Source organism: Microtus pennsylvanicus, chromosome 7, assembly GCF_037038515.1.
Source record: "Microtus pennsylvanicus isolate mMicPen1 chromosome 7, mMicPen1.hap1, whole genome shotgun sequence".
Lineage (NCBI taxonomy): Eukaryota > Metazoa > Chordata > Mammalia > Rodentia > Cricetidae > Microtus > Microtus pennsylvanicus.
The window spans coordinates 53,191,363-53,211,487 of record NC_134585.1 but is presented as its reverse complement, the minus strand read 5'-3'; the positions used below and the strand labels follow the sequence as shown (position 1 = coordinate 53,211,487).

Below are 20,125 nucleotides of genomic sequence, written 5' to 3'. Positions count from 1 at the left end.
TGAGGCTCAGAAAAATGAAACAACTTGTCAACGCTGTGAGGTGGTCAAGGGTGAAGGCGTGACTCAAATCCAGGCAGTCGAGCCCAGGGCAGGGGACCCCCATCACTGGTCTCTCAGAGGCCAGGATGACACTTTGATAAGCGGCTATTTTAATTTATTTTCTTTTTCAATTTTATGTGTAAGAATGTTCTGCCAGCAAGTATGTCTGTATACCACATGCATGCAGTCCCCACCGAGGCCAGAGGAGGGGCATCAGGTCTTTCGGAACTGGAGTTACAGAAGGCTTTGAGCCTCCATATGGGTGGTAGGAATAGAACCTGGCCCTCTAGAAGAGCAGCCAATTCTTTATAACTGATAAGATTCTATTAAAGAGACTGAGGAGTCCTTATTCCCCACAGAGATCAACAAGTGAAGAGGAGAAACAGCTGCTGAATCACTGCATGGCTGCCAGCTGTAGAAGAAAGCCCAGGCCCTCCTGGGGTCTAGGGAGGAGGTCAGCGTTAAACTGCTGCTACCCACCTTACCACCACAGCTCAGACAGCATAGGAAGGAAGCACACAGTAAAACATTTATTCTATTCCAACTGTCACCAGTGTGAAGAGAATGGCCGCATGGCTCAGAGGCACGCTGCTCACACAAAGTTCTGAGCTATGGCCAACACTTTGGAATACTCGCCTTCCCTCTTGCGAAGGCTGGTTGGGATAGGTGTTTTAATCCGAGTCCCCACAGGGTTCCCATTATCCTCAATGAGGACCACGTTGTTAGAGTCAAACCTTGGGGTCATTCGGGAGCCAGGCATGCGATGTCCCACAATGAGTGCTTTCTTCTTCTGTCCCTTGATGGCCAGCAGAATCTGGTCGCCTACCTTGCCCACCCCACTCTTGTTGTAGACATGGATGCATCGTGGAGGCCGATGGTACGGGGTGTTCCCCAGGGCACTATTGTCCACTACACGCACCCGAGTCATTTTCTGGATGGCACGGAGGCTCCCGGAGGTGCTAGTGGGAGAGAAAAAAGTCTGTGATATAGATCTCTCTGGGCCACAAGGTACAGGTCTCAGAGAGCTGGGAGGTACATGTCAGTCACAGGCATATACATATATGTACGTGCTAAGCAGAGTATGACCCAGGAACTGAAACAAAAAGTCAGGGGTTTGTGAAGCTCTTACTACCCAATTCCTTTTAACTGAGAGCTTCTAAGATTGTGTGCTGGCATAGACCTGTAATCCCAGCACTTGAGAAGCTGAGACAGGAGGATCACAGGCTTGAGGACAGCCTGTGTTCCTCAGCGAGACCCTCTCCTGGGTGTCAGGATTTGGGTCCTTCTGTGACAGACTTCACGGCAGACTTCATCTCCAGCCTTTGGTTTCTGAAAGTTAAAGAGGACTAAAGGAGTCTCTACAGGCAGCCTCACCCCTGCCAATCCTGCAGAACCTGCTTCCCCAGGTGCAGCCCTTCCCTGCTCTCCTGGAATCGGGGAAGCTGGAGACTATTCTGAGGGAGTCCTGACACAACACGACAGAAACCAGACACTGTCCAGGCAACAACTTCTTAATGCTAGCACGGGGCTTTGCCTTGTTTTTGGAGATGGGTCTTCTAGATTGCCCAAACTCCTGAGAGCAAGTGATCCCCTACTTAGCCTCCCAAGGTGAGAGTATGGAACTACAGCTTGCAGCACACCTCCCCAGACCTCTCCTTTTCAGAAACAGAATGCTATCACTAGCAGATCCAGTCTTCCTACCATGGGATTTCCATCTCCCGTTGTTCACCCCAAGTGTGGTTTTCTCTAGCACAACCCCAGGGTCCCCTAGAACCTTTTTTCTCCTCGCCTATCCCCATGGCTCCCAGCTAGCGCCTCCACCTCTGGGCCTCTTGCTCCTCTGTTTAGCCTGGACTTTTCCACTGCAGAGCTCCCTCCAATGTGAGCTGCACACACTGCCAACTCAGAGGAGTCCCGAGTTCGCAGTCCCCACTATCCCATGGCTACTTCTGTGAGGGCTTCCTCAGAACCTCTCTTCTAGATGCCCTCACCAGACCTCTCTCTGTTCTACTATTATACACATCGTGTTCTTTTTAAAAACCATGTTTTAAAAACTACTTTTATTTACTTCGTGTGCGCGCACATGTACACGTGTGGAGGTAAGAGGTGATGTTTTCCTTCCACCGTACAGGACCTGGGGATGGAACTCACTTGGGCCACCAGGCTACTGCCGAGCTGTTTCCCCCACCTTGTTCTGCACCACAAGCGCTCCACAGGACTAGCAGAGACGGGCAGCACGGGATCTCAAAGGGGAAGACACTGTGGCTGGGGTGGGGCCACCTAGGTTTGGTTAAGGGAGCATGTACTGACAAGAATGTACAATTTTGTAATTAAAGAACAACTGGGCCGGGGTTTGTGTTGCAAGAATACAATCCTGGCTACACAGAAGATTAGGCAGAAAGACAGCAAGTTCAAAGTCAATGTGGGCTCCAGAGTTCAAGGTGAGTTGGGAAACTTAGTGAGATCTCGTCTCTTAAATAAAAGGTAAAGCAGGAGGCTGGCAGCACACACTTAGAACCTTAGCGCTCAGGAGGCAGAAATGGGAAGATGGCCAGCCTGGTCTACAGGGAAATATCCAGGCCCGCTGCAGCTCTACAGGGAAACTCTATTGTATAAAGCAAACAAAACAACAAAAATCAAAATAAATGTAAAAAGAGGGTTAGTTGGAAACCCCAGACTCAATCCACAGTCCTGAAAAAACAACAACAAAAACAAACAAACAAACAAAAAAACACCCATTCTTAAAAAAGTTTGGAGTGGGCTGGGTGGTGGTGGCACACACCTTTAATTCCAGCACTTGGGAAGCAGAGGCAGGAGGATCTTTGAGTTTGAGGCCAGCTTGGTCTACAGAGCTAGTTCCAGGACAGCTAGGGCTATTTTACAGAGAAACTGTCTCAGAAATAAAAAAAATAAAAGATGGCTCAGCAGATAAAGGTGCCTGCCACCAAGCCAACAACCTGAGCTTGATCCCTGAGACATACACTGTGGAGAGAAGCAACTTCTAAGCCGTCTTTTGACGTCCAGATGTGTACCATGACACTTGCATGCCCAAATCAATCTCTCTCTTTCTCACACATACAGAGCAATTTTTTTTTAAACATAAGGAGTTTTAAAGCCCTAGGAATGACAGGACCAAGAGCTGTGACTCTAAGGGTCTGGCAGGACTGAAGATCAGCTTCCACCACAGGCCACGCTTTCCTGCATGTCTGTCCTCTCCCTCCCCCACTGGCCCAGGACACCGCCCAGTTCCTCCCACTCTGTCATCACAGGATCCAGTCAGGGTGCAGGCTCACCCAGGTAACTTTGTAAGAACAAGGTATCAAGCATTACCTGAAGCAGCGCAGGCCGAATGTTCTGCTGACATGGGCAAAAGAGCCCCAGAGCCCAGGAAGGACAGCCATGGGATCTCAAGACGGCAAACCTGCAGGAAAGGGGACAGAGCCTGTTTTATTCAGGACATGTGGGAGAGGACACCGGAGTACAAGCTCATTAGTCACTGAACTAATCGTAGTGTTCGGATGATACATGATGATCAGACAGAACTCCAGCTCAAACTGTGCTGCGTCACAGTCCCACCCTGGGCAGCTTCCCCAGGCAACCGACACCGGAGTCCTTTAGAACATCTGAGCTAGCCACAACTTCCCAAGAGGGACACAAAGCCGTACACCTTCTTGACACCGGCGTGCCTTCTGAACCCATGTCAGCACCTTGGAAGAAGGTGGATTAACATTAGGTAGCACAGGCCTGGCAGGACCACAGAGTGAGTGCTCGGTTGCCCTGGGTAATTTACACCATCTATTAATCCCAGCATGCTGAAGGCTGAAGCTGGAGAGCGAAAAGTTCAGTACCTGTGCTACCTAGTGAGCTCTAGGCCAGCCTGGGCTACATGAGACCTCATCTCAAAGAAATTATTAAAAGACAAAACATGTCGGGGGTGGAGGTGCACACCTTTAATCCCAATGGCGGACAGAGGCAGGCGATCTCTGAGTTCGAGGTCAGCCTGGTCTACAGAGTGAATTCCAAGAAGGTCAATTACACAGTGAGACCCTGATTAGAAAAACAAGAACAAGCCGGGTGGTGGTGGCGCTTACCCTTTAATCCCAGCACTCGGGAGGCAGAGGCAGGCGGATCTCTGTGAGTTCGAGACCAGCCTGGTCTACAAGAGCTAGTTCCAGGACAGGCTCCAAAACCACAGAGAAACCCTGTCTCGAAAAACCAAAAAAAAAAAAAAAAAAAAAAAAAAGAAAAAGAAAAAAGAAAGAAAGAAAGAAAGAAAGAAAGAAAGAAAGAAAGAAAGGACAAGAACAAAAACAGACAAAACAAAACATGGAGTCGGAGAGATGGCTCAGTGGTTAGGAGCACTAGCTGTTCTTGCGGAGGACCTGGGTTCAGTTCCCAGCACCCACACAGTGGCTCACAACTATCTGTAACTCTAGTCCAGGGGTCAGGTACCTCTTCTGGCCTCCTTGGGCACCAGGCACACATGGTGTGTACCTACATATATGTAGGGAAACACTGGTACACACAAAATAAAAATAATTTTTTTTTCAAAAATAAATTTTTAAAAGGTTGAGAATACACCTCAGTGGTAGTGTGCTTGCACACACCCTGGGTCCAGTATGAAAGGGGGTTGCAAATGTCGACCTGAGCAGCTTCCAGAGTCACCTGTCACATATCACCCTTCCCCAAATGTGAATGCCAGGACACCTGTGGAGCACAAGGTCGGCAAAGCAGAGCCAAAGCCACCCTTGCCAAGGCACTGACCACAGTCTATTTTTGGGTGAGTTTCCCCCACAGCACTGCAGCATGGAAAAACTTCCACAGACAGGAGACAGCTAAGGCACCCAGGCGTCAGGAATCCAGAAAGGTCCCGTAGGGCACAAACATCACTTCAGCATGGCAAGGAAAAGTCTGCCACCAACCAGCCGGGGATCCCAGCTGTAAGCAGGCCAGCTCTTCCACCCAGACAGTTGGCTGCAGAGGGCACCACTGGGGAGCCCGAGCTAGGCCTGTGTACTCGAGTATTGACACACAGCTCTGCCTAGTGAGGTTTCAACATGCCTGCCCCAGATAAGACTATTTAATAAAGGTGGGAGAGAATTCACCAGTCACTTCTGCAGAAATACATAGGCATTCCACAAATGCCTGTCACTAGTGCCTTGCCTCAAATCCCATCACCCAGTGTTCTCGTTGGGACGCCTATGAAGTGCTGGCCTGCTCTACGATCAGAAAACGTACAGCAGGTGGCAGCTAACCTAGGAGGCCCTGAGCACTTGAGACACAGAGACCAGCGGGAAAGTCCATCTTTACTAAGGCAAAGATCCCAGCAAGTGAGCGATGGAGAGTGCCCAGCACAGGCGGGGCACCCATGCCCATCAGCTCTTTCCTCCTTCCATCTCATTTCATAGATGAGGAACCTGAGGCACATAGAGCACTACATAGAGCTCACAACCAGTCAAGGGCAGAACCAGGACCTTCCTTGGCTCCCCTCAGGCTTTGTTTGCGCTCTCAGGACCCTGTTTTCTTGATGAACCTTTGTTGTGGCCATTATAGCCCAACGCTGTTCACCATCATCTCACTTAAGCACTACTGTGCAGTGCGTACTCACTGACCTCCCTGTTGCACGCACACACGAGGCCAGAGAAGTAACCTGACCAAGATGGCACAGCGAGGAGCAAGGTTGAAATCGGAACCACAATGGTCCGCTTATGGCAACCTGAAGTATTTACCCAACTGTTAACATGCTCTAGTTCCATCAAGAAGACTGACATTTGCCAGGTGTGGGGGTGCATGCCTCAATCCCAGCACTCAGGAGACAGAGGCAGAGTTTGAGACCAGCCTGGCAACTAGCAAGTTCCAGGATAGCCAGGGCAATACCTATAGACCTCCATCTCAAAAACTTAAACAAAAACAAAAGCAAAAAAACAACTGACATTACATGCCCACTTTATCTGTAGGCACTTCACTGCCTGCTGAATAACTAGAAATCCCAGGTGAGGGGATTCTCTTAAATCCAACCCAAGGTTTCCGTTGTGTTCTGTGGGGCTGGGATTGCACCCGGCACCTTCAGCCTGTCTGCCGAGCACTCCACAGCTGAGTGACAGCCCAGTCCCCATCTGAGTTCTGGAGACAATCTGTAGTGTGGGTTCATGCTCTAAGTATAACCAAAAATGGGTAGAGCTCCACCACAGCTCTGAAGGGCACCAGCCTGCACCCTCAACCCCAGCCACGCTGGGCCATCTGATGCCAGCAGACTTTCAAGCTGGCTCCCAGAGGAAAGGGAATCCTTGGATATTCAAAATGAATCAAATGCAGTCTACATGGTCAGTCCTGAGGTCACAGGGACCTCACCTCTGCACTGGGCTCTTAGAATGCTAGCCTGAGGCCTGCACAAGTGTCGAGGGGTCCCCAGAAGCTCCTGATGGGTCCCACCACAAATCCCAGTTTTCAAGGAACCTTCTGACCACTACAGAAGAGGCCCAGGCCTCCACTTAGCACCTGCTTTCAGCTGACCCTGTGGCCCTCGCCCTCTCTGCCTACTGAGTCTGACCTAGACCCGAGCCATTTTGTCCACGTGAGCTGCAGCTCATCTACACCAGGACACCCCTGTATCCTGTACTGATGGAAATGTTCAATATGCTGAGGGGATCAAACCTCGCATATCCTAGGACAGCCATCTACCACTAAGCCACATCTCAGCTCTAGATTGATCCTGACAAGAGAGAAATTGAACCTAGGGCCTCAAAAGTGCTAGGCAAGGCCTCTACCACAGATATACCACCTCACTCAATTGCCCAGCCATGCCTTGAACTTGGCATCCTTCAGCCTCAGCTTCCCAGGTCACCAGGATCAGAGGCCTGCAGTTTCTGGGTAATTCTGGATGTCCCTTCACACTCTACCCCAAATTCAGAAACTTAGAAGGACCTCTCAAATGGCCCCAGGAACTAGGAGGGCAGCGACTGTGTACCCGACCCTCAAGCACAGGGGTCCCCCTCCAGGGAAGACTGCCACTTTCTTAAGAAAAGACCCATGGTTACTCTCGCTGTTTCTAACGGATCTGGCAGTGGCTGTGATCTCTGACCTCAACCCCAGTGGACTTAGCAGTTTCCTGTGGCCCCAAGGCACAGTCACAGACCTCACCCATGTGCCCTATTCCTCCAAAGACAACTGCTTCTCCCATACTGGGAAACAACAATCTCAGGTCCCAAAAAACTGTAGGTGTGCAATAAATATATTAGGTGTCGTTCCCCCTCCCCCATGTGACACTGGAACCCCACAGGCAACCCCTCTAGGAGTTCCCTGGTGCCAAGATGGTGCTGGTGGTGGTGAGAGTTCATGCTTTGTCTGCAGACCCCTGGAAGCACCACCCAGTCTAGTATGGACAATGTGCACACCAGGGCAACGGGACAGCAATGGACAGGCCTTCACATTCTCTGCTAGCCTGAGTCCAGCCTGCAGACACAGGACCAGAGGCTAGATAGACCTGGGCACACAGAATGTTCTGTTTCTTTCTAAGCCTAGTGTTTGCCCAGACAGTCCTCAGTATTTCTTCCTTTACGACACTCTCATTTAGACAGAGCCAGGTTACTTGGTAGAGTTCGGTGCCAGAGGTGGCCTTTCATGTGATTTTCTGGTCCACTCACGAGCACTAACCTCCCACTTCAGAGTGTGAATCACAACCTCTCCTTCACAGGGCAGGGTGGAGATGATTTCATACATCTGAGAGGCATGCCATCTTGGCTAAAGTCTCGACCATGCTGCAGAGGCACAGAGGGGGACTTCAGAAACACGTCGGTGAGGTGTCCACTAGCCTTTCCACATGCAGATCCCACTGGAATGCATGCTTCCCGGAGGCAGGGTCTAGTATCTGCCCTGCTTAGTACTCTAGGGTAGAGTAGCTACTGACACACATGGCTACAGCTCAGAATTGTCAAGTGGGCAGCCAACTGATTTGCAGTTCAATTTGCAGTTTCCATGTTCTATGAGCTTGTGTGTTTTGACTTTTTTCATGCACTGAGATGCCTGATGTTTAAGAGCAGTGGTTCTCAACCTATGAGTCTCAACCCTGGGGGGAGGGTGGAATGACCTTTTCACAGGGGTTACCTAAGACCATCGGAAAAACACAGATATTTATGATTCATAACAGTAGCAAAATTACAATTACAAAGTAGCAACAAACATAATTTTATGGTCGGGGGGTTTCACTGTATTAAAGGACTGCAGTATTAGGAATGTTAAAAATCACTGATTTAGAGGATTCATTTTTAGCTAGCTTTCTTTTCTTTTGGGGGGAAGTCAGCTAGTTTTCAAACTAAGGACTAGAAGAGCAATTAAGGCAGCATCTGCACAGCCGAGCGGTGGTGGGCATGCCTTCAATCCCAGCACTCAGGAGATGGTGCAGGCGGACCTCGGAGTTTGAGGCCAGCCTGGTCTACAGAGTGAGTTCTAGGACAGGCCTCAAAGCTACAGAGAAACCCTGCCTCAAAAAACCAAAACCAAAACCAAAGCATCTATGGTTGGTGTGCTTTGTGAAGAAAAAAAGCACCATTAATTGAGGATATTTATCTACTACTGTGTGTGTGTCACAGGTCAGAGGGCAAGTACGGGGTCAGATCTCTCCTTCCACCTTTACATGGGTTTGGTTAGCAATTTATAGTTTCTCAGACTTGTGCACAAGTGTGTTGGTGCCTCACTGGGCCATCTTTTCCCAGGTATTCCTTGGGTGTTGAATTTCAATACAAAGTAACCATCAGAGCAGCTCTCTAAACAAGTATGCTGTATACTGAGTATCACAGATCTATACATTGTTTCCAAGCCAGGCCTGGAGGCACACACCTTCAGTCCCAGCACTCTGGAGGCAGAGGCACTTGTCTTGCCTACACTTCCTGGGTTGTCTCTAGCATCAGGGGCAGGAGAATCCAGACAGACAAGAGTACCTTTAGTAAGGCCGGTCTAGGAATTCCTGGCCAGCTTCACCTACAGAAACCCTATCTCCAAAAATAAAATAAATCAAATGTTAAGTACGAAAAAGGAAAGGCCTAGACACTTTGAAGAATCACAAAAAGACCCTTTGCATTTGGACCAACAAGTACTTGCATTTGTTGCTTAAACACTTGCTACTGTTTCCCTACTGGCCCATTCTCATTCTCTTTCAGAAGTTTGTGTATGCAGTTTTACCTCACACAAATCTAGTATGTTGTAATTCTCAAAGTATCCACACCAGAGCGCTTTCTTTGATGATTTCATCCCTAAGCACCCAATGGAAACAGAAAACAAATAAGAACAGGCAACTGTAAGAGGCTGGACAGGCTGAGGACTTGCATCATTTTCCAGGTGGAGGAATGAAGTCAGAAATAGTACTTACTGCTTGCCACTCCTCCCAGGTTATACGGCAACCAAGTCCAGACCAGTGATCAAACTTGTCCCTACCCAGTACACCCTGCAGGACAGGGGTATGGCTCAGATGCAGTTCTACCCACTAAAAAACTTGACCGAAAACAAACAACACACTATGTGTGTGTGTGGCAGGGCAGGAAAACCAAGAGTTCAAGCTTAAGATCGGCTAGACACAAGTTCAAGGCCAGCCTGAATTATCAGACTGTCTCGAAAAGAAAACAAACAAACAAAATAACAAATAACCAAGGCCACGCATGGTGGTGCACGCCTGTAATCCCAGCACTTGAGAGGCAGAGTCAGGTGGTGTACATACTGAATTCTGAGCTAGCCAGGGCTACATAGTAACATCCTGTCAATACTAAACAATAACTGTAACAATAATAGTAACACACCACAATCAGCACAGCCCAAGCAGAAGCTATCTGACTCTCCTGCCCAGGTATGTTTTCACAGCACCAGTCCCAAGGAGCACAGCTCCTCTCAACAATATGAAGATCTATTTCTACTACAGCTCCACTGAGCAACCCATTTCTCAACTAGGTCCACAGTTTTTATCTCATGTTTAACTTTCTATGAGGACTTAATTGAGGCAGTGGCAAGGAGCCAGGGATGAGAAGTCAGATAGCCGGAGGAATGTGGGCTAGCAAGGTTAGACCCAAAGAGGAAATGCTACTGGCACAACTCATCTCTCTGATGTCTGTGACCTTTAAGTCCCTGCTCCAGGTCTCAGTGAACTGTGGACACTTGGGGGCACTGGGCAGAGCAGATCCACATGGATCTGAAAGTGTTTCAGCTTCAGTTAGGCGAGGGACCACTTTGACTCGGCATCCTTCTGGTCTACAGACTCCTCCATCACAAGGCAGCACCGACTCCGCCACCTCGAATCACAGTCCTCAAAGTGCTTCTCAGTTCAGAGTCGCAGCAAGGTGCTTCCTGACTTTTCAAGGACAGATGTGATTTTTAAGAGTTTTTGGATAGGGACCTCCCACCCTGATTCCCTAGTGACTAATAAGCTACTGACCTCTCCTGGGGCAGCACGTTCGTGACCCAGAACAACACCATGAGCTGTGAATCACGGTCCTTTCTTGAACCCCGACTATCATGGTTAACATACCTGTAAAATTATACCAGATAAACCTTCGACCTCTAAAACAGAGACTGAAGTTGGGTGTGGTGCACCCATTTAATCCCAGTACTATGAAGGCACAGGCAGAATGATCGTGATTCTGAAGGCAGTCTGGGCTAATGACCTAAGCTCTCACATAAACAGACAAACAAATAAATACAGGTTAAACTATAACTTGACTTCTCGAGGCCTTCCCAAGCTCCCACAGAACCACATAACATGAAGAATGAGACAATACACTTGGGCAGATCCACACGTGACAGCCAAACCACACAAGACCATATTAAGATAATCTTTAAAGGACTTTGCTTTAATTCCAGCACTCCAGAGGCAGAGGCAGGCGGATCTACAGGAGTTCCAGGACAGCCAGAGTTACACAAAGAAACCCTGTCTTGGGGGGCGGGGAGCATGGACTGGATTTGTTATCATCTAAGATTCTAGGCACTGTGTTCAGGTAACAGCCACTTGAAAAATGGACCCAGGAAGTCAAGAGGTTCAGATTCACACTTGTATTACTTTTTTAAAAATAGTAAAATTCCAGAAACAAATCCTCCAGTGATCTCCAGAAGTCCCCAAACCAGATTACCATGGCCCCCATCTCCATCTTCTAGATACCCACTATCAGCGCTGTCTGGCCTCTCGGTGAATTGTATTGTTCCAGGGAGTGGGTCAGGCTAGTTTTACACACAAACCCAAATCAATCCAATATCCTCACCTCCATCTTCTTTCCCTTACCTCCAACAAAACTCTCACAGTTTGGGAAGGGTTTGGGTTTTTGTATGTGGGTTTGGCGTTGTCACAAGCAGCTGAGGATGGCCATGAACTCCTGCCACATCTAGGGTTACAGGGAAACTCCACTGCTGGTCCACTCACCAACTGCAATTTCAGAAGGTTTAAACTGACTGAAAACTCAAGTCAAGGAAATCGAGAGGCATACAAGAGATCAATGCCTTTCCAAACTTTTCTGACACACAGAAACAGTATAATACACTCCCATGTCCTTGGGTCCCAACACACACACACACACACACACACACACACACACACACACACACACGATGGCCATGATGTACTACGGTGATTTTCAAGTCACTCATGGGAATGTTTGAAAGACAACAGTTATAGTTGTAACCTTCCAGCTACAACGGGCAGCTGAATATCCAAATACAGCACACACACACTGACCAGGATAAGCAGTGTCCAGCCGTGACTGCAAGGCCCTGGGTGCCAGTATTTCCCAAACAACCCAAGGTGACTCGTCTCAGGTCTTGTGACCGCTACACAATCAATCCCTTAACGTCTCAGCGTGGCAAAGCTCACTTACTGCGCACAGTGGGAAAGCAATTATTTCCTCTGTCTCCTTTAAGAACCCGAAATTAAACAGGTGGTGTTTGTCCTGTCTTTGTGCGATGACATACAGAAAAGAGGCGGACCCAGTCTTAACCCCTGTTAGGTGAGGGCTTTGGTGAACTGAAAAAGCAGGGAATTCCCTGGACCAGAGGAGTCGTTCAGCCTGACAGAAGTGAAAGCAAGGACTCCCTCTTTGCATGGAAGAAGGTTCTAACAAACTCATCTCCAGACCCACTGGGAGAAAGAGGAGCAGATAAACCGCAGGAGACGCGCCAGAGCAACCGGCCTAAGTGACTTGGCCCAGCTAGACCGCAGCCCCTATTCCCCAAGACTCCACTTCCCGGACCGGGGTAAGCAAGTGAGCTCAATCGAGGGGGTGTGGGAAGCGCGGAAGCGGCGTGGACCATGCAGCCAGAGGGTCCAGATCTCTCGCAAAGGGTGGGGACCCCTCTCTCTTGACTCTGGACCCAGTATGACCTATCCTCACCCCTCCCCCAGAGAGCCTCCCCTACTGCAGAGAAGAAAGGCGGAGAAGAAGCAGCGCGAGGGGAGCAAGTCGGCCCCTGAGCCCCCTTCATACCGCGTTGGCTCCCAGGCAATCTCCCGCCACGAACCCCGCTGACCAGGCCCCGCCCAGCACCCTGCGCCTGCGCATCAGCGGTGCTCCGTGAGTACGCGCGCACTTTCTACGTGTACGGCGTGGGGGCGGGTCCTGCTAGAGCCCCTCCCCTGGCTCCCCTCCCTCCTCCTGCTCCCCCTCCCCCACGCGCTGCCGCGGCCGCCGCAGGAGCCCAGAGCTCAAGCCGCCCGGCGACTCCCCCTCCCCCTCCCCAGCCCCGCCCCGCCCGGAGCCGGGGCTCCCGAGTCGGAGCCGAGTCTGCGCCTGGGGGTAAGTACGCGGACCCCTCCCCAGCACCCCTTACTTGGATCACAGGATCCCACTACCACCCCAAGGAAGGGGAAAAAAAAAACACCCGGACTCAGCTGCGCGTCCCCTCCCTTCCACCTCTTGCGGGACCCAGAGGTGCCCGGGCCCCGCAGGACCCAACGGAGGCACGCTTTGTCCCCAAGCCCCCACCGTCCCTGGCCAGATGTGAGTCCTTCCACCCCTGTCGGGGCTCCAGATGTGCGCCGTCCTCTGCCCCCGCCCCGCTGGGATATCCCTAGGGGTGGGACCCCCTCTGTCCCGGCCCTTGAGTGCTACTCTCGTCCCACCTGCCCCGTCCAGGTGCGCGGCCCCTGCACGGCCCTCCTCGGGTCCCAGCTGCTCCCCAGCCGCCGGCGCCGCTGAAGGGATCCACCCGCCTCCGCCCCCGAGTTTTGAATTCTAGGGTCGCCAAGTCCAATGCCCTCGGTTTCTTTATTCTTTCTCTTGTTGCTGGGGACGGAGCTGGCCTCGAACAAGGGGTCTATGCTTGGGCAAAAGGCAGGGCTCGAGGGTGCTGGCACCAGACGGGTAGCTGGCCCTGGCCCTGGCCCTGGTGGGGACTGGTCTGCCGGCTGGAAGAAGCGGCTGGCCCCGGGAGCATGTCCTCTCCTGCGCCCCACACAGAGCAGTTCATTCATGAGCCGCCCGGGCCTGCGTTGGAGGGTGCTGTGGGGAGAAGATTCAGACGCGAATCCGGAGTAGGCAAAGGCCCTGTTGAGGGGGAGGGGGCGCGCTTTGTCCCTCCCGGCTGTCTTGACCGCCTGGTGCTAGCTGTCCCGAAGCTTGTCGTTGTTACCCAGAAAAAAGAAGGGCGCCTGGGAAGTGGGGAAGAGAGGTCAGAGGGGCTGGCTGCCCTTGGGGCTTTGTGCCGCCACCAGTCTTGGCCCCATGATCGGAGGTTTGGCGGCCCATTGCCCAAGGGGGCTTGGGGCTCCTCTCCCTACCTAGTACCACTCCTTGACCCTGTAGCCTCCTCCCGGGTCTGCAGTAGGCCGGGGTGAATGAGACTGTGCCCAACACCTCCTGAAGAGGGGCCCACAGTTCTCTGCCTTCCAGATTCCTGAAAGGAGGGAAGGGGAGTGGCTGCCAGGCTCAGGTGGGAGTATGCTGGCAGCACCTTTGTCCTCCGGGGTACCAGAGGGTCTACGCCCTGGCATGTCCCAGGTGGCACATGCTGGGGCCTGCTGTTAGTTCATCCAGTGCAGTCTTGGCCAATGAGTGAGTGAGTAGGTGGGTGGGGATGTTTTGAGGCAGAAGATGGATGATAAGTAACTAAGAACCCGTTTTTTGGATATCATACAAGTTCCTTCCAAGTACAACAGAGTAACAGAAACCCGGGTTCAAATCCTAGCTCTGCTGTTCTTGAGCCGTGTGACCTTGACAAGTTACTTAACCACCTGAACCTCTGTTTCTATTTAAAAACGTGATTAGCTACCACCACTCCTTCCGAGGTGTATCTTCGGGATCCAATAGTGTAATGCAGGTAAAGCGCCGGACATCCTGCCTGGCAGGTGATCAATAGTAATGGGTTCACTTCTCTGAACTTCCTGACCTACCAGTCACCTCTGGTGCCCCACCTTGCCTAATGCAGGTGGATGGGGTCCATTCTGGGACTTGGTGACAGAGTCCCTAATGTAGCAAAAGCACCCCCCTCCCGTGAGTAGTTCTATTCCTATCATGAAATTATACGTTTTATTTGGTCTTAACCAACCTTCCTCCATTAAAGCAACCTCCTGGAGTCTGTATCTTACTAATACCAACATTTTGTTTTTTGATTTGATTGAGCTGTGAAGTCATTTAGCTCAGGCTGGCCTTGAACTCCTGATCTTCGCGCCTCCACCTCCCAGGTGTGCTTGCCTTCAGCAGCTGGTCTTTTCTCTTGGTGGTTTCTTTTGTTTGGTTGGATGTTTTTTTAAGAGCTTTAAATTCGAGTTTTGTTGTTTTGTTTTTAATCTTATCTCACCTTTCAAGCAGCCAAAGGGCTGAGTTGTTGTTCCCATTTCACAGGTGAAGGACCCGAGACCCACGCTGGTTGAGCATTTTTTCCAGACTAGAAGTCAAGTGCATTTCATGCCAGAGCCCTTGCCCTCTATCCCTGCCTCAGAACTTGAACCCACAAACCCCTGAGTCAAGGATCAGGAGCTCCCAGCAAGAAAAAAGGCCAGCCTGTAGATCTAGGGTGTGGCATTCCCGTGCTGGTGCTAACAGCCTGCAGCCTTGGAGCCCTTCTAGGGTCCTCCCCTATTTGCAGGAGGAGCAAAATGCGTGGGCCCATCTCTGGATCCTTCACAGACGGGCTGTGTGACTTCCCCAAGTTATTTGCTGTCCTTGTGCCTCAGTGGCCTGTTAGGGTTGTGAGGGGTAGCACATAGTAACATTTACAAAGTGCTTAGAGTAGTAACACCTTGTACAGAAGAAAGTAGAATAAACCAGTGTGGTAACTTGTATCCCCAGCATTCAGGAAGACCTTGACTTGGAGCAAAGCCTAAACTGCATAGCTACACTCTGGAGAGAGATGTGGAGTGAGGTGCTCACCTATGGATAGATAGATACACTTTTAACTTTCTCTGATTCCACTTACGCCAGGCAAAGTCCTTAATACTATTTTGTAACAGATTGGAAGAGTGAGACCCATTTTGTATTAAGAGTTAATCTCTTCTCACTGACTTTATATGAATCCCAAGTCCTACCTTAAGTCTTTCCCAGTAACTCTATGAGGAAAAAAACAAAACAAAAAAGTAACTTCTACCCTTGTGATGCACAGTTTCTAGTAGTGAAATGACCATCTTGACTTTGTCTAAAATTCCCATCCTGCTACAAAACCAGCTTCAGTATCCAGCTAGAGAAATGGGCTCACAGCTGGCTGGGCACCTCTGGACTAGGAGAACCTTCGACCCCTACTACTGTCCCCAAGCAGTGTTCTGTCTTCAGCTTCTCTCCCCTAGTCTGGATTTGGAGCAATTGCTCCAAAGGACACAGCCCAACAGCCCCACCCTACAGTTAAAGACCTGGAAGTTGGTGGCTCAACTGGCAAAGCCACCAACCCAACTCCACCCCTTCCCTACCCTGTGACCTTACCTGGTTCCATTCCCTTCCCTGGTCCCTGTTTCCTCTCTATGGATGGGTGATCTGGGTGTGCTCTGCTTGCCTTGGGTGTTGGGAAGCAGGGGGTGCTCAGTGGCAGTGAAAAGATTGGCAATGAGAAGATCTGGTAACCAGTTACCATGCATCCTGGGAAACTCTCACCCACCCTAGTGGAGCCACATGCAGAAGCTTCTAGACTGTCCCATCTTTGTTCAGAGTAGAGAAGATCACAGCGGAAGGAGGGCACTGAAGGGCTTTGAGCTGCTTGTTTAGAAACAAGGGGGTGGGGAGAGGCACTGAGGTTTCTGGAGTTCAGAGAGGTCAGGACTGGGCATGTCGCGTGGTAGGGAGAGAGATGAGACCGAATGAAGTCCCAGGATCGATTCCCAGCACTTAGGAAGTAGAGGCAAGATGATCAGGAAGTTAAGGCAATCCTCAGCTTCATAACAAGAATGAAGCCAATCTAGAATATTCGAGCCCTTGTTTCCAAGAAAAACAGGGAGCTAATAAGAGCCTCCCTCCTCAAAATACCTATACCCACCTTTAGCCTGTCCTGGGGCCTCAGCGATGTACATCTTCTATTTACACACCCAGGCTCCCAGATGCACCCACGCACATTTCTCCACTCAGAGGCCATGAGTGCCTTTATTTCTGCACATTGTCATGTAGTCACCTAGCTTTCTATGCAGACAGACACGTATGAGCACATTTACACATCTGAGCACATGTCTCAACTGCCCTTTAATTCTCTGGCCCAAGAACAAATAATTATCATTGCATTGATGAAGCTTCCATATATGCACAGTATCTTAAGTTGGAGATCAGCCTAGGCTGCATAGAGACCTTGGTAAGAGTGGAAGACAGAGGGCTGCCACCCCCACCCCTGGTCGTGGATACATTTCTACCTCCCTGTGAGAGCCTTGCAGTATCTCTGTTACTGATTAGAAGAATGAGGCCAGATCCACCTTCACCTGTCCTAGGCCTATCAGCAAAGCACCTGTGTTCTGAGTAGGGTCCCTGCTTTGGTAGAAATTGACTTAGGTTTGAATTTAGCTTCCATCATTTTATTGCAGTGAGACCTAGTGGTAAAGTACTTAACTTTTCTGAGCCCTCTACTCACATCTTCAAATGACAGTGATAACAACTCACAGGAGGTTTGAGGATTAAGTGCAGTCATATATGTTATTATTCTTCTGTTTTAAAAAGATATATTATTTATATGTGGGGTGTTTTTCCTGTGTGTATGTGTACCGTGTGGGTGTAGTACTGCCAGAGGCCAGAAGAGGGTGTCAGATTTCGTGGAACTGGATTTACAGACAGTTGTTAGCGACCTTGCTGGTGTCTGGTATTGTATCCTTGTCTGCAAGAGCAACCAGTGTTCTCATCTGCTGAGCCATCTCTGGAGCCCCGTATATTGTTGTTCTTGAAACAGTGGACACTCGCTACAATGATTAAACCCATGTGTCTTTAAAGGCAGCTTGAGCCAGAAAAGGAGCCTGTATAGCACATGCAAGGCAGTTGTTCTCTGCTCCATCCTGATCCAGGCTTTGCAAAGATTCCTTGGACCAAGAGAAACATATAAACAATGCTCATGTTCTCATCCTTAGAAAGCTTCTGGCTCCTGCTCTGTTTGGTTGGATGTTTGAGTGGGAAAGGGGAGACGCCAGGGCTGCTAGGTCACCCCAGGGGGGCTAAGGGACAGACAGTTCCTTCTGAGTTGCCAGTCACCTCTTCTCGAGTTGTTATTCTCTTTTTGTCTGGTTGCCCTTCTTCCCTTGGGACCCTCCTCCAGGCAGACCTTCCATGTTGTCAGCAGAAGGGGCCCCCAGGGGCCCCGAGTAGGACCGGGTGGGGCTGTGCTGCTGTGGTAGCTGCCTCTGCAGCAGCCACACTTCTCCAGCCTGGGAACCTCCCCAGAGCCCTGCTCAGCTTTGTCCCCAAGCACAAGAGCCCAGGAGTCCAATTGGCTTCCCCTTCCCTCCTCTTCTGTCCTTCATCCACTTAGAGCACAAAGGACTGTGCCAGGGCACCAGGCAGGCACCAGGCAAGACCCTAGTATAGTGGGTTGCTGGGGGCCTTTAGAGGCCTCCGACCGCCCACTCTTTCCCTCTTTTGCCAATGGAAAAGCTGGCTGGAGGGCACAGCATTCCCAGCCTGCTCTGCTCTGGAGGCAGAAGCACAGCATTCTGGGAGTTGTAGTCCTCACACCCCTCTGTTTGCCCTGTGTAGCTAGTTGGAGGGAGGGAAGGGAAGCTGGATTGGAGAAAAACAGGGGTAGCTGGGACCAGCGAGGTGACACTAACTCTGAAGTCTGGTGCTCATACCTACCTGCCTTCCAGCCCAGTGCCCTGCTTTGAGGACACAGGACTGAACATCTGTTTTGAAGGTGGTTGTATGGAGGAGGTTAACAGAATTAAAATCTCTAAACACATTTGATCATTCTGGTTTTCTTTTCACTTGATCTTAGCCAAAAGACTGAGAAGTCCTTTTTCTTTTAATTCTTCACTTACTTATTGTGGTCCTAAAGACTGAACTGTGAGGTTCTGAGATAGAATGAAGCAGTTAACTCTGGATTCTTACTCTCTGGCACAGAAACAGGCCTCTACCCATCTTTAGAAATTTTTATTTATATTGCTTTATATGTATGAGTGGTGTGTGTGTGTGTGTGTGTGTGTGTGCGCACCACACACATTCCTGGTGCCTGCAGATGTCAGAAAAGGGCATCTTATCCCCTAGAACTAAAGTTATGATGGTCGTGAGCCTCCACGTGGGTACTGGATCAGAGTGTGCTGGCCAGACCCAGAGCGTGGTCCCAGCCAGAGGGCCATGAAATAAACCCATGTGATACACACCTCCCTTCCCTAGGTGCACCCACTGAGGCAGCTGACCAACCCTCCGGTACCCACCTTGAAAGTCTGGGGTGGGTAGGGGGTGAACGCAGCTGACCGACTCGCCCTCTGCCCAGAAGGACCATGAGGCAGTAGTAGCCATGCTGCCTTTCCTGCTGGCCACGCTGGGCACTGCGGCCCTCAACAGCAGCTCCTCCAAGGACTACTGCTACAGTGCCCGCATCCGCAGCACTGTCCTGCAGGGCTTGCCCTTTGGGGGCGTCCCCACCGTGCTGGCCCTGGACTTCATGTGCTTCCTGGTGAGTATCCTCCAACTGTCCCCCACCCTTGACACCCGGGCCCAGGACATCCCCTGCAAATGTCCTCCATCTCTGACCCATGTCCCACCTTCCCATACCTAACCAAGAAAAAGGGGTTCCCACTTTCCAACTTCAGCCCGTGCACCCACGCCAGGGTCCCCCCTTTTAAGTTAGGGTTCCGACCCCTGCTGTGGACAGCTATTCACTTGCCTCCCCTCTGCCCCCAGGCCCTGTTGTTCTTATTCTCTATCCTCCGGAAGGTGGCCTGGGACTATGGGCGGCTGGCCTTGGTGACAGATGCAGACAGGTAAGAAAGCCTGGGACCGTCCCTCTGCTGCACACAAACATCGTGGTCCATGTTGCTTGGGAATAGGGAAGGGCCAGCTTCTCTCATCCCTCTATTGGGGGATGGAAAAGGACAGTCCCTGGCCAGCACTGAGGTCTGAGGACCCCAGGGACTCTCCTCTGCCCCTGCTAACCTGTGTGTTCTCTGTCCCCAGGCTTCGCCGACGGGAGAGGGAGCGAGTGGAACAGGAATAGTATGTGGGGCAGCAGCCCCCTCATCCACACTCAGCCAGCTTTCCTTTTTCTTCTCCCTTTCACGCTTCTCCCCGCGCCAGTTGCTGGTTCTCTTCTTTTTTGCAGCTTTCTCCTCTGCAGGCTCATGTTTCAGATTAACGCAGGCGGTGTGCTTCGCAGAACAGGGGGCTCCTCAGCTTGTCTCTGCCCTTCCTGGATTTGTTCCTCCTCTTAGACTCCCAGCCTAAAAAATCCCCTCTGTGCGTACCCCTGCACTGTTGGCCTTAACTGGCTGGGACAATGGACCGTCCTGGGAACTCCCCAGAAAACCCCTAGCACAATCCTGCAGAGACAAGATTGGGCGTCACCCACAGTTCCTCCCCCCTAACAGCTAGTTCTTCATATTCCAGGGTTCCCTGCTCCTTCTGGAGGCCTAGGACAGGCCCTGTCCAAGCAGCCCCCTTTGTGGCCTTTATGTCTCCTCGTGGTCTCTGTCCATAGGACTGAATTGGAGCTGTGGCATCTGATGGCTCAG

General features: G+C 50.8%; 2 protein-coding genes across 8 annotated transcripts in view; one reads left to right on the top strand and one right to left on the bottom strand.

Moving 5' to 3' along the window:
- Window positions 1-543: 543 nt before the first annotated feature.
- Window positions 544-13,150, bottom strand: Mrpl14 (mitochondrial ribosomal protein L14). 5 transcript variants are annotated; one of them, XM_075980725.1, is made up of 3 exons: window positions 13,127-13,150; window positions 3,370-3,460; window positions 544-998 (listed from the first exon to the last, which is right to left on the bottom strand). In XM_075980725.1, exons 2-3 carry the CDS (start codon window positions 3,438-3,440, stop codon window positions 632-634), a joined length of 438 nt encoding a protein of 145 aa, XP_075836840.1. In that variant the 5' UTR covers window positions 3,441-3,460; window positions 13,127-13,150; the 3' UTR covers window positions 544-631. The 5 variants fall into 5 exon arrangements, with proteins under 5 accessions (XP_075836840.1, XP_075836836.1, XP_075836839.1 ...); XM_075980721.1 differs by lacking the exon at window positions 13,127-13,150 and adding an exon at window positions 12,492-12,578; XM_075980724.1 differs by lacking the exon at window positions 13,127-13,150 and adding an exon at window positions 11,886-11,910.
- Window positions 11,997-20,125, top strand: part of Tmem63b (transmembrane protein 63B) — a 27,256-nt gene continuing 19,127 nt past the window's right edge. Inside the window, exons 1-4 of one of the 3 annotated variants that reach the window (XM_075980720.1) lie at window positions 11,997-12,261; window positions 12,410-12,578; window positions 18,789-19,071; window positions 19,299-19,378. In XM_075980720.1, coding sequence (XP_075836835.1) covers window positions 18,913-19,071; window positions 19,299-19,378 — 239 coding nt within the window. In that variant the 5' untranslated portion in view covers window positions 11,997-12,261; window positions 12,410-12,578; window positions 18,789-18,912. Of the gene's footprint in view, window positions 12,262-12,409; window positions 12,579-12,663; window positions 12,801-18,788; window positions 19,072-19,298; window positions 19,379-19,571; window positions 19,611-20,125 lie in introns of those variants that run through there. The other 2 variants (XM_075980717.1, XM_075980719.1) reach the window with 2 other exon arrangements.

Excerpts from the sequence above, each read along its gene's own strand:
- Mrpl14 (XM_075980725.1), bottom strand. The coding sequence starts at position 3,440 with ATGGCTGTCCTTCCTGGGCTCTGGGGCTCTTTTGCCCATGTCAGCAGA. Across the intron at positions 999-3,369 it reads TTCGGCCTGCGCTGCTTCAG|CACCTCCGGGAGCCTCCGTG; the intron begins GTAATGCTTGAT and ends CTCTCCCACTAG.